General features: G+C 40.0%; 2 protein-coding genes across 2 annotated transcripts; both read left to right on the top strand.

The window, feature by feature from the left end:
• The first annotated feature begins 5,302 nt into the window (after positions 1-5,302).
• Positions 5,303-5,806, top strand: LOC108143735. The gene has a single exon (XM_017268269.2). It carries the CDS (start codon positions 5,329-5,331, stop codon positions 5,710-5,712), a length of 384 nt encoding a protein of 127 aa, XP_017123758.2. The 5' UTR covers positions 5,303-5,328; the 3' UTR covers positions 5,713-5,806.
• A 418-nt stretch (positions 5,807-6,224) lies between these two features.
• On the top strand, positions 6,225-7,382 carry LOC108143796. Its single transcript, XM_041708993.1, has 2 exons — positions 6,225-7,014; positions 7,078-7,382. The coding sequence occupies exon 1, from the start codon at positions 6,320-6,322 to the stop codon at positions 6,743-6,745; it is 426 nt and encodes a 141-aa protein (XP_041564927.1). The 5' UTR covers positions 6,225-6,319; the 3' UTR covers positions 6,746-7,014; positions 7,078-7,382.
• The last annotated feature ends 4,758 nt before the right edge of the window (positions 7,383-12,140 follow it).

Consider the following 12,140-nt stretch of genomic DNA (forward strand, 5'->3'; position numbering starts at 1 on the left):
GCGTCAACACCCAAAATAACAGCCAATCAACTGTGGCAGGACATGGCCAGGATGGCCAGGATGGCTAGGATGGAAAGGAGCAGGCAAATGGGTGGCACACAGTATGTAGGCCTGGTCATGGCGTAACTCGCAGCAATCCTTTCAACATGTTGGCCTGCATGGCTCCGCTTCGCTCCTCCTGCCTCCTCGGAGGCCATTAAAATCATCATCACACACCTTGGACAAAGGGTTGGCCGCCAGGGGAGAAGTGGGGTAGGATGGAGCAGGAGTGGCTGGCAGGAACAGGGCTGCGGCATGTTTGCTGTTTGCGACGTCCACACCAGGATAAACTGTCCTGGCAAATCGAAACTACGACACTGAAATACCTTACACAGAAAACCGCGAATATCAATAATATATATGTTTCTGCTTGTACTCTTATATATTAATCATAAACTTTTTTCGCAGAAAAATTAAATACGTAGTTAATTATAATATACTATAAAGGGGAAAATATAATTTATCGATATAACCTTTTTTTCAAATTTTTGCCAATATCAGAGTGGACACATTAAATCTTCCAAGCATGAAAAATTTTGGCAATACTCAGAACTAAAAAAACATAATTTATATGGCCGAAAGGCTATGAAACAACTCTCGTTGCTTTTATTTGTTCAAAGCCTCGGGAAATAATGGTCGGAATGTGAATTTAAATTACATTCGCAGCTAAAATGATGCAACATTCCGGAGGAAAATCATGATGTTATAAAAAAATGCCAAAATTGGTGTTTTTCCAAAATAAGATCCAAGTTGGTAAGGCTTGTTGGGTTGTTTTCCGTAACGAACTTTATGAGCCTCATAGCCACGATACCCTTAGCCAGGAAAAGCGGCGAATGACAACAGCAACACTACCATCGATGTCCTGCTCCTGACCCGCCTCCCTGGCCGCCCCTCCCCCTTGTCCGGAGTGTCGACAATGTTGCTTCAAAAATATTGCCACCGCAGCACATTTCATGTTTGTTGTAGCCGGGCTCTGCTGTTTCTGCTCCTCTGCTCTTCTGCCGCTGCGTGCATTTATAAATTATGCTGAACATGTAAAGTGCCATTTTGAATATGAAATTTGATGCTTTTTTAAGCCCACCAGCCTGACCAGCAAAGGAGCCAAGGGAGCAAAGGAACAGCCCCGTTCCGCCGGAAAACGATGGTCGCCGTCGACTGCAGGCGACACATCCTTTGTTGACTCCGGAATATTTTATGAGCGAGCTGAAACTGTTTTCTCATATTTTAATTACTTGCAGAATGCAGTGGACATTTTTCTCCATTGCCCCGCGTGTCTAATTTGGCCTCATCCATGTCCATATTATTTTGCTGCCCGGGGAGGAACCCCATTTGTACTCATTTCGTGCAGCGAATTATGGGGTTCGGGGGGCCAGCTGCAGCTAATGGTGAGTCATGGCTGCAATTGCTCTTAAGCCAAATTGCATTTTGGCCTACTCACTCCCTGGTGGGCGACAACACAAAAATTACTTTCAGAAAAAAGCGAAAAGGTCAGAAAATCAATCGGCCGGCCCGCCCAAAGCAACTAATTCATTTAAATCTAGCAAAATCTGAGAAAATCCCTGGCAACGACCTTCGGGATTTTAAGAGATTTCACGAATGTCAACCGAACGCTTCAACGCCAAAGGCGAAAGCATCTCGCTGGAGATGGGAGCGGACAGCCGGATGGTTGGATGGTTGGATGCCGGACACGGGCAGGAATCCGGCCGGAGAGCCCCGCCCCGCCTCCGACCCCCTGAAATTCTGGGCCATGCTAAGCTAAGCAAGCAAATCACCCAGTCGCGCAACCCGTGTGAGCTTTTGGCTAAAATAGTTGGCAACACCACATTAAACAATGGTGGCCCACAGGCGGAGCGAAAGAGACGGGGCATGCGTATAGAAAGAGAGGGAGCATGTGAGCAGAAAGAGAGGTGGCTAGCTAGCTGGCTGTGCGTGCGTGAGAAAATGAGGCAACATCAAAAGTCGCAAAACTTTAGCAATTTGAAGCTAATATGTTGACAATCTAGCCAAGGGAAAGGAGCGTGGAAAGGAGCGGGGAAAGGACGAGGACGAGGACCAGTGGCGCCATCTATGGTTATGTGTATTTAAGTCACTGCCAAAGCCACGCGAAAATGGAGGGGTAGGGGGAAATACGGAGGAATAGGACCTGCTAGTGATGAGATTCACTTTCCACGACTACTGGAAAACTATAAGCAGTGATAGTGACCCAAAGGATATCTATTCAAAATTATATCCTGTGATGTTTGTTTCTTTTTGTTTTGGTCAGGAAATGTTCCTATAATGTAAATATTATTGTGATTATAAAAATACTAGTATTATAATTGTAATAATAACAAGAAATTTGAGTATTTCAATATAAATTACCGATCAATAATTATAATTTTAAACGGTTTTTTGCCTGATATATAAATTTCGTTTATATTTTATGTTTTAAGACGATCTTTCCCATGTTCACCTCTAGCCTGCAATATTTTATTGATAAATTTCTGCTACTGAATGTGTGCTGCTGATTTTTCTTATGCTCGTAGAAGGAACACAAAGCTCCCAAAGAGGGGGCGGAACGGAGGGGGCGTGGCCGGCAGAGGAATCCGGGGACAACTCGTAAAAAGTGGATTTTACTGCTTAACTCGGGCACATCAAATGAAACAAATGGAAAACGCACACAGGGCCAACTGGAGTCACGAGCGGAAAATGCAGAAAATGCGGAAAAATCGGAAGGCGGGGAGCGAACGAACGAGCTTTCCATATAAATTCGCCCCGTCTTTTTTTGCATAAATAAAATAAAATGCAATATTTTCCGCTGCATTTCCGCTGTGGCAGTTGCAGTCGGGCCAAATCCCTCGCACAAAAGTCAGCAATCAAAACAGATTAAAATATGATTTGACAGCTCCGCAAACAAATATAAATGCAGGCAGCAATGCCATATAGATATTCATATCGCGTTCGGCATTCACTTGCAAGTTTCAGCCGATTTCAGTTGGCATTTCGATATTGTTTCCATATTTAACTAGAGCCCCCGTCAGGACTCCGGGATCAGGATATATCTTTCTGCGACGTAAGCCCACGATTGTGCGCTGGCATTTTTATCAAAGCGTCGCCGCTGCCTGCAGCCTATTAAAAATTTAAATCAATTTTCAATATGGATTCCGCATATCCTCCGATATCTTTGGCTGACACTTTTGTTTTATTATTACAAAGCCCCCTTCCCCCCCCAAAAGCCCAATCCATAGCCAATTGCGCGTTAAGTTCCTATCGCATTTCTGAACTGTCACCGTTTGTATCTCTCGTATCTTGGCAATGAATGGCGATATTCGCGGCTTTGCCCGCTTTATGTTTTATGCACCCACCTCCGCTCCGATTGCGATTCCCATTTCCACTCACCTGGTGGCCGAAAGCCAGGTGATTGCAATTATCAGTTAATAAGGACGACTAACTGACCCCAAGCAGATTTGCTGCAATTAGCCAGGCCGCAGGCTCTCGTTCGCAGGAGTGCGTACATAAGTCGCCAAAGCCCGAAATGCCGGGCAATAATTAAATTATCATTAACGATGTCGGTTTAGCAGGGTCACATGGACATTAGTTAAGCGGGGTAAATGCGGGGGACTTTATAAGCCCACTAATAGTAAAGGCTAGAAGGGTAACAATCCTATTTAGGATTTATAATGGGCTCACACAAATTTGTATGATCTTGTATGAACTTGTATATTATCAGCAATATAAAGAAACCAACTTGAAAAATATTTGTAAAAATATTAAGAAATACTTATATCTTTACCAAAGGTGTCATCTTAATAATAATTTTCTAAATATTTTTCTGCTTTCAGTTTTAAAATTGACAAACAACATGATAAAATAAGAATTCATAATGAACTAAGTTACAATATTGAAATTAGCAAGAAAAATAAAAAAAAAGCACAACAACTCTCTCTAAAAAAAGACCACGAACAACCAACTGCTATCCAAAAATCCAGAGCCGCACACAGATTTGTGCAGTTTCGACTAACAAATTGGAAATTGGAAAATATATGAAAAGCAAAACCGAAATGCCGCTAAATTGGGCTCGAAATGTAATTGTATTTGCATTTGGGCTAAGCACAACTGTACTTGGGGTTACGTGTGCTGTGCAAATCCACGCAAAATTCCGAAATTCCAAAGGGGGGTGGGCTAAAATCGGACCGAGAGGGTTGAAGTGTGCTTAAATTCTCATTAGACGCATTAGTGGCGTTGACCAGCTGCCAGGTGAAAACCCCAACGCCCACTGCCACACCCACGCCCCCTTTTTGCACCTGACCAGGCCCGAAATTCAATAATAATAATTGATTGCTTATTACAAACGCACTGCATATGTGTCTCAAATTTATGGGGAAATTAAAGGGGAGGGTGGGAGGTATTTGCTAATATTTACGCATTAGTTATTTGCCGATTTGCCTCCCACCGAAATCCACCCTGTAAATTCCAAATGACCACTGCACCTGAAATCATCATTAAATTTTAATGTTTTCATTTCGGTTTTGTGCACGCAACAATTTTAATTATTAACTTTATAATTATGCAAAATCACGAATTACATTAGAATCACTTTGTTATGCCGATTTGGTCTACGGTCTCTTTGAACGAATTCGAGTGAATTGCGAGCTGATGTGGCACTTCTAATCAAGATCCAAATGAATTTCCCTCTCTCCTCGGAAACGCTGCCACAATTATTAAGCCCAGTGGAATTCGATAATCAACTGAAAGTGATAATAGCAATGCGGTGCTGGCAACTTTGAAATTTTTTAAGGCGATTTAAGATGCTCTTCAAATTGTTATAAAGCTGGAAATTAAAAGATCATTATGTACATTAATTTTTAAGTAAAATAATTAAATTATGGTACAAATGTAAATATTCGAAAATATAGGGAAATAATAATTTAATATTAAATTAAAACAAATGGTATTCGATTTACATACACTAAAAAGTAAAAACTGTTTATTTTAAAGTAATTTTTTTGTTTCGAATATAATTTGTATGTTGTTATATCAAGCAGAAAAAACCAAAAAAACACAAAGTATGATTTAATTTTTTTTGGAATTTTATCAACATATTTTCGCTTTTAAGTAATATATTTTTATGAGCACTGTATGACCTCTAGTGGGTGATTTCTTTGTCTACGAAATAATTCCTTGGGGAAAATTAATGAAAATACAGCTGGAATACAACGATAAGTAGTGTTTATAAGGCCAGCTCCCCTAATGGACCGACTTCAGTTGAACAAATTACGCGCAATGAGAAACCTCTTAGTTTTAAAGTTGATGCTTGTTTTCCTACTCGGAGATGTACTGGCGGACAAATCCCAGAGTTCCCAGAAAAGTGGCGTGCTGGAGTCCATTCAAACCAAAGTCCTGATCATCTCCAGCGTGGTTCTGATCACCTGCATTTGGCTGGGATGCGCCTACTTCATGGCCAATCGTCACCAGACGGCAGTTCAGTATCTGCAAAAGCAAGTCGACGAGCTGTGGCTGCTGCAGGCGAAGCCCTCCGTCTGGCCCCATGCCCCCTTCATCCCTAGTCCCCGGGAGCCGAATCCGCAGGAGTACATTCCGCCAAAGGATCCGCAGGAGCAGGAACAGGAGGCCATTGAGGCGGAGGAAAGTGCCGAAAAGGCCAAGGCAATAATGGAGGCCAGAAACAATTAAAAAGAGTGAGATGAAATGTGAACTGATAAATAATTTCATTTACTAATAGAATTTTTTTAAAACAAATTATTGTGTCCCAAAAATGTATACTTTGGAAAACAAAATAAAAACAAAAATATTCAAATAAAATAACCTTATGTAAAAATATATACAAAATATATACCTATGTTAAACAACTTTACACTACCGTATATTTAAAGTGTCTATTTTTATTGTACACTTTGCTAAATACAATTTACTTTTGTAAATTAAATTAAATTAAATAAAGTAGATATTAAACCATACTTAACTGGTAATTTTTTGCAAGAACTTTTCTGTGGTGTTTTTATGTTGCTAAAGTTGTGTTTATTACTAAAAAATATTTTAAATGTAAAAAGAAAAATTTATTTTTAAAACTTTTTATTATACTTAAAAATGTCATTTACCTTGAAACATTTTTATTGTTTCTTAAAGCATTTTTTTTTAAATATGTACTGTTTTCCGATATAAATGGATTTCTTAAGTAGGCCCTGAGTTTTGGCTAAAATTTAGTGTGTATCTTGAAATTTGACTTAAGTTTAAAGAATGACTTGCGGGTTGTGAGTTGCACGCAGCGCAGGAGTGCAATATGTTGGCCTATCTTTTGTCCCTGGGCTGGCTCTTGGCCCAGCTCATCCTTCCACCCGCAATGGGCTTGTCGGAGCAGTACGAGTCGGTCAACTGCTCCAATCCCTTCACCGAACTGACCTCCTGCGGCCGCATCAGTCCGAACGGATGCTGTGCCAAGGGATGTGTGAGGAATCTCCGCGGAAGATGTGTCCCCGAGAAGTGCACTACGTCGTGGAATGTCTGGCTCCGGAAACCGGTAACTATGAGTTGCTATTTCCACTGGTTCCTAGTGATCTTCGCCGGAGTCATCACCGCCGTGATGATGGGCCTCGTGGTATGCAATGTGGGTTTTGAAATAAGGCGCCACCTTCGCCAGCGAAGAATCCAGCGGTTCAGGCGCTTCAGGGACTTGAGTGGAGTCTCCATCGGATCCACTCAGTGCTAGGACACGTGTGCGCAGCCAGGAACTTAAGTATATGGGGCTGGGACTGGGACAGGGACAGGAAGTGCCCGAGGGATTTACCATAATCTGCAATACATTAGCGGCAGCTTTGCTCTGGATTCCAATTCAATTCTTTGGGTATCTTAGGCCAAAGCCATGTAAATTACGATTCGCCACCTCGGAAATCCTATTAGTAGTTAAAACCTGATTAGGAAATACTTGCGGCTGGCTTGGGTTCACATTCGACATCGGCATTGGCATTGGAAACTCGGGTTCGTTGAAAGCAAATAATAATAAATGGCTCACATGCGAAATGCTTTGTGGTTGCCCTCCAGGGTGACAGCTCCAGTCGAAGGTGGAGTTTGGCATTCAGATGGCGATGGAGTCGAGTCAAAGGTGCAATAACCCAACCGAACGGGCCACATAAAACTAAATGGCTGCTGGTTGCGTTGCGCTGGCACTCCCCAAACCGCCACAGAAACCCCATCTACGAACCCTTCGAATTCAGTAGCTATTGCGGTGAAGATAACACCCATAAGGGTATACTCGAGGTTAGACAGTGAGCAGCTTAGCTGAAATTATATAAGAAAATATATTTGTACCAAAGTTTACTTCAGTTATAAATTCAATAGTTTAATAAAGCTATAAAACTAATAAACTATGATTTGTATTGCTTCCGATTTTTTTCTTTAAAATATATCTTAAATTATTTTCAATTCTAATTATTATACTTTTTACAGAGAGGTTTCAATCTGTTGGCAGTGTATTTTGTAATCTTTTGCTAAGATTTCCAGCATCAATTTTCCTTTTCAAAGAGTATATTCTGTAAATGATATTGAAGTTTTTTTGTATAACCCCTGCTGTATTTATATGTGCAGATATAAATGTATATATTTTTAGTATAACAAAAAGTTAGTCAGGCATGCAGCCAAAGCTAAACGCGCTGCCAACCGCGCAGAAAATGAAATGGAAAATATTACTGGGAGCTGGGAAAAGGGAAAATAAAAAGGAAATAAACGAGCCAAAAAGGAAAAGCTTTGCGAAAAGGTTGCCCCCATCCACACACACATATGTGTGTGTGTGGGGTCCTGGGTAGCAGATTTAGAGGTTGCTTATGTGTGATTTAGTACAGCATGCGCGAATATGGCGGCGATAATTCTTTAAAAATTGGAAATTGTTTTCCAATCGATTTCGCATTTAGCCAAAAAGCACTCAACACAAAGACACACAGAGCTGGGCAAAAAAAAGGTGGGGTTTGGGTTGAGGAGGGCAGACGAGTGTCTTTTATAAACTTGTGTAGTTGGTGACTCACACACAAATGTAGGGCCAACACACAGATACCACCACTCACCCACACGAGTGTGTATTTATATTTTATAAAAATGTATGAAAAATACAATATTTCGTTATTTTTCACCTGGCTGCAGCTTTGAAAAGGATTTGGCAGCTGAAATCATGGATTTGGATTTGGCTTTGGCATTGGCTTTCTGTGTAGTTTGTTTATTTCCCTGGCTTGTCAAGTGAAAAGCGTTTGAACGAATTTCATGGCAGGGGAAAAACGAAAGAGGTTTTCTGTCCAAAAGTTCAGGTGCAATTAAATTTGATCACTTGTAAAGAAACTAAGATTACAAAACCAAACATAAAACGGTAGGAAAATGATAGCATAGTTTAAATTTGGTTCTGTTGATAAGGTGTATGGTTTTTTAGAACCGGCTTAACGAACTTTAATAAAACCGGTTCATTGTAATCAAAATAAATAAACCAATACCAAATTAGAGGTAGCTCTTTTAAGAAATTAACAAAACAAAGATTATATGTAAATTTAAGTGCTTTTTAAATTTATTTAATTTTTTCTGTAGTTTTTCAAAAGCTACGAGCGCTAAAAATTAAGTGAAACCTTGTCAACATGATAATTATAACATTTTTTTCTAGTGCACAAAGTAGAACCAGTGCTGGCTGACTTCTTTTAACCACATCAACCACCTATCCTCATTTACCCAAGTTTATATAAAAGCGATTCTCATTTCTTGATGCTCGTAAGCAACCAAAACATTTGCTTTCATTGTGTGAGTCCTGTACAAAGGACTACAATGGGCACAAAAGGTTAGATACACACACATAGCAGGGGGCGTGTTTCGGTTTTTTTGGGGTGGACCCAAAGGCGCAAGAAGCGGAGTGGGCGATTCGTGACATATTTTATTTGCACAATGACAATACGAGTTACTCGACAGGCTGAGAGGGGGGCTTGGAGGAGGGTGAAGGACACCCGCAACCCGCCATTACGCAAACACACCCCCTTTTCCTTTTCCTGTTCCTGTTCCTTACCACCCACACCAGCCCACAATTACAGTTACAGTTGGGAAAAGGAAAACTGGGGAGAGGAAAACAGAGGCAGTAGCGCACAAAGTAGTAAAATAAGTGCAAAGGATAATGCGAATTGAAATGACAAAACCCGGAATAATCATTGGCTCCACACTCTCAAAGATACAACCCACCAAGGACGAGGGGGTGGGATTCTCGCGGGGATGAGGGGAAGCCCGAATGGGGTACACAGATAAAGGGCAAACCTTTTAGCGTTTTGCCGCCGGCTTTCGCACACAACTTCTTGCCCATTTTATCAACACCAAGACTGCTCTATAAAAAGTTAGTATCGCAGATAAAACAAAAGTTAAGATTCGCGGCAAAGTATATTAAATGAGAATTAAGTACAGGGTTTTAGAAAACCGAAAAGGCGTTTATACTGACTATGCCAGGTTCTTGATTTTTATTAACACAATTTAAGTGGCATATCAAAAAACTGCCAGATCAATCGCAACTTATTCATTTATAGTAAAATTGTTTCTTAATTTATTTTAAATACCATTTCAAATGTTTTACTTTTAAATAAAACTATAAATATTACATTTTAAATGCAATATATAACTGCCAGATTAAACTTAACTTTTATAACTTATTAACTTTAATGATTACCTTTTTTTATATAAGTATTTACTGATAGTAAAATTAGTAAAGTTATGCTTATTTTTAAATGTTACTTAAAGTTTACAGGCTAAGAAATAACTTTTAGAAAGAAGAATAGCCCACCATTAAAAAGCCTCTGGTCCCACGCTCTCCGGTTTTCTTTATGCCTTTTAAGTAAATTAAAATTTACTCATTTTGTTGCCAAGTCCAAAGCCCCCACACACTGGCATCAAATCGTGCGCATGACAATATTGTCAATTTTATTTGCCGCCATTTTTATTGCAATCTAACTGCGCTGTCCCCTTCTGTTTTAGGACTATCCTATAATTTTCAGCTCCTTGGGCTCCATCTATTCCTTCTATTCCCGGGCCTCGGGCCTCGTAAAATATTTTTATGGATTTTTTATTTACCCGGGGCTGCCATGCATGACCCCAATATGAGACGGTGGCCAGAGGTCGGGGCTTGAGAATGCGGGGAAGCCACTGCAATTGGTGGGGCTGCTCCTTTTGGCCTGCTTTTAATGTGCGCCATTTTATTTGCCACAAAACCGACACACGGCACCATTAAAAAGCCATAAGCGTTGAGCCTTCTGCCTCCGTTTTCCCGCTTTTCCTCCTTTTTCTTTTTGGGCCGGACTCGCGCTTAGACGTTATTAGAATTCTCCCCACTTTTGACCAACCAACCACCCACTTTGTTGACCTTCTTTTTGTTAGCCATAAACCGGGGAAACATTTTGATTACAATTTTTATGATTTTTAGGTCAAAATTTGGCATCATAAAATGGCCAACAAGTAAATTTGAAATGAATAAATAAAGGCCAGTCAAATATGAGTTGTGTTTTATGGGCATCATTTTGTTGTTGGTCATAAATTGGGGGGCCAGCAGATGGGACTTTATCTTCGTTTCTGGGGTTTGTTTATTGGTAGACACTCACACTGACACTGGCAATTATTCAGTTTTACCCAGTTAATATTTCAGCTTCTTTTAATGAGGCCCAAAGCTGCTGCAGTGGAATTGAAATTTAAATTGTCGGCGACTCATTAAGCCGAAAACCCTTTGTCTAAGCAGGTGCCATAGATCCTTCAGATTTACGGAAAAGAAGAACAAGCACTGACATATGGCCCAGTGAAAGTCAGTTAATGGGGATAACTCGGGGGCTGGATGGGGTAAATCCGAACCCAAACTGTGCCTGGCAGATAAGAGCGTCGAAGATTTATTGCCAACGCAATGAGTTAAGAAAGACAAGTACCTAAGGGAAAAATACAGCAGCCAAGATGGTGACGATGATGATGATGACGACGATGACGATGATTACGATGACGAGTTTGTATGTTGCAAACAAAGAAGCGGGGCAGCAGCAATAATAATGATGAAGCTGCCGCATACTGACAAAGTAAATGATGGGGAATCAGCCAAGTGCCGGGGTCCCAACTAGAAGAAGGCCAACTTGCCTGGTTGCTCGACTGGTTCTCCGATTGTCTCTATATCTCTATACATGGAGTGGCTGGGGATGTGGGATCCAACGGGGTGGCACAGGCAAATAATGGCTGACAGCATGCGTCGTGTCTTAAGACAGTTTCAAGATGGCGCTTCTTTCGCGCAAGATATCGAACAAGTCGCAGAGACCCTAGAGTCGCGAAAAGGTTTTGCAATGAAACGGGGATAAGTATACACAACAAGAAAAAGTAGCCTTAAAAAAAAAAACAAAACAAAAACTAAAAGTATTAACCACATATTTGGCATATCCTTCCGTTATTATAACTCCTATAAATCACTCTTAGCTTGTGTTTTTAACTGTAAAACATTATAAATCATAATAATAATAATAATTTGTATATAATTTATTTATCTTTAAAATCTTGACCAAAAATGTAATGTTCAGATTAGAACAAAAAAAAACAAAAAAAATATTTGGCAAAATATGAAATTTAAACAGCTGGAAACCTACTTTTATTTTGATGACAGGTCTTAAACTTATTTTCAACTAAAGCGCAAAAAAAAACAAGCACAGCAATATTTCAAAAATGATATTTCAAATATGAGTGTCCTTAATACCCGTTTTCTTATTCTGTTATATTTAATACAATTACCCAATTTACAAGCTATTTTTTATTTCAAATAAAAATTGCTTAAATATAATTCAACTGTCATCTTATTTCGTTTCTGCTCCCATTTTAAAACGAAAACGTTTTCTTAAGTTTGGAGTATGGTAATTTAAATTTTATATATCATTTTAATTCATTTAATTTAAGAATCCTTTCCTGACTCGCACTGTTATCGCAGTGCTTCCCCCGCCATATATGGGAATTTGATTTTAATTGCGGCTCATCCATTATGCGGTCTGTTCTGTCTGCTCTGCCTGGTTGAAGGCCTGAGCTTGATTAACAATAATTAGGCCCGGCATTAATTACGCCGAAAAGTTAATTACGCGAGTGTG

Source organism: Drosophila elegans, unplaced genomic scaffold, assembly GCF_018152505.1.
Source record: "Drosophila elegans isolate 14027-0461.03 unplaced genomic scaffold, ASM1815250v1 contig_468, whole genome shotgun sequence".
Lineage (NCBI taxonomy): Eukaryota > Metazoa > Arthropoda > Insecta > Diptera > Drosophilidae > Drosophila > Drosophila elegans.

Excerpts from the sequence above, each read along its gene's own strand:
- LOC108143796 (XM_041708993.1), top strand. The coding sequence starts at position 6,320 with ATGTTGGCCTATCTTTTGTCCCTGGGCTGGCTCTTGGCCCAGCTCATC.
- LOC108143735 (XM_017268269.2), top strand. The coding sequence starts at position 5,329 with ATGCTTGTTTTCCTACTCGGAGATGTACTGGCGGACAAATCCCAGAGT.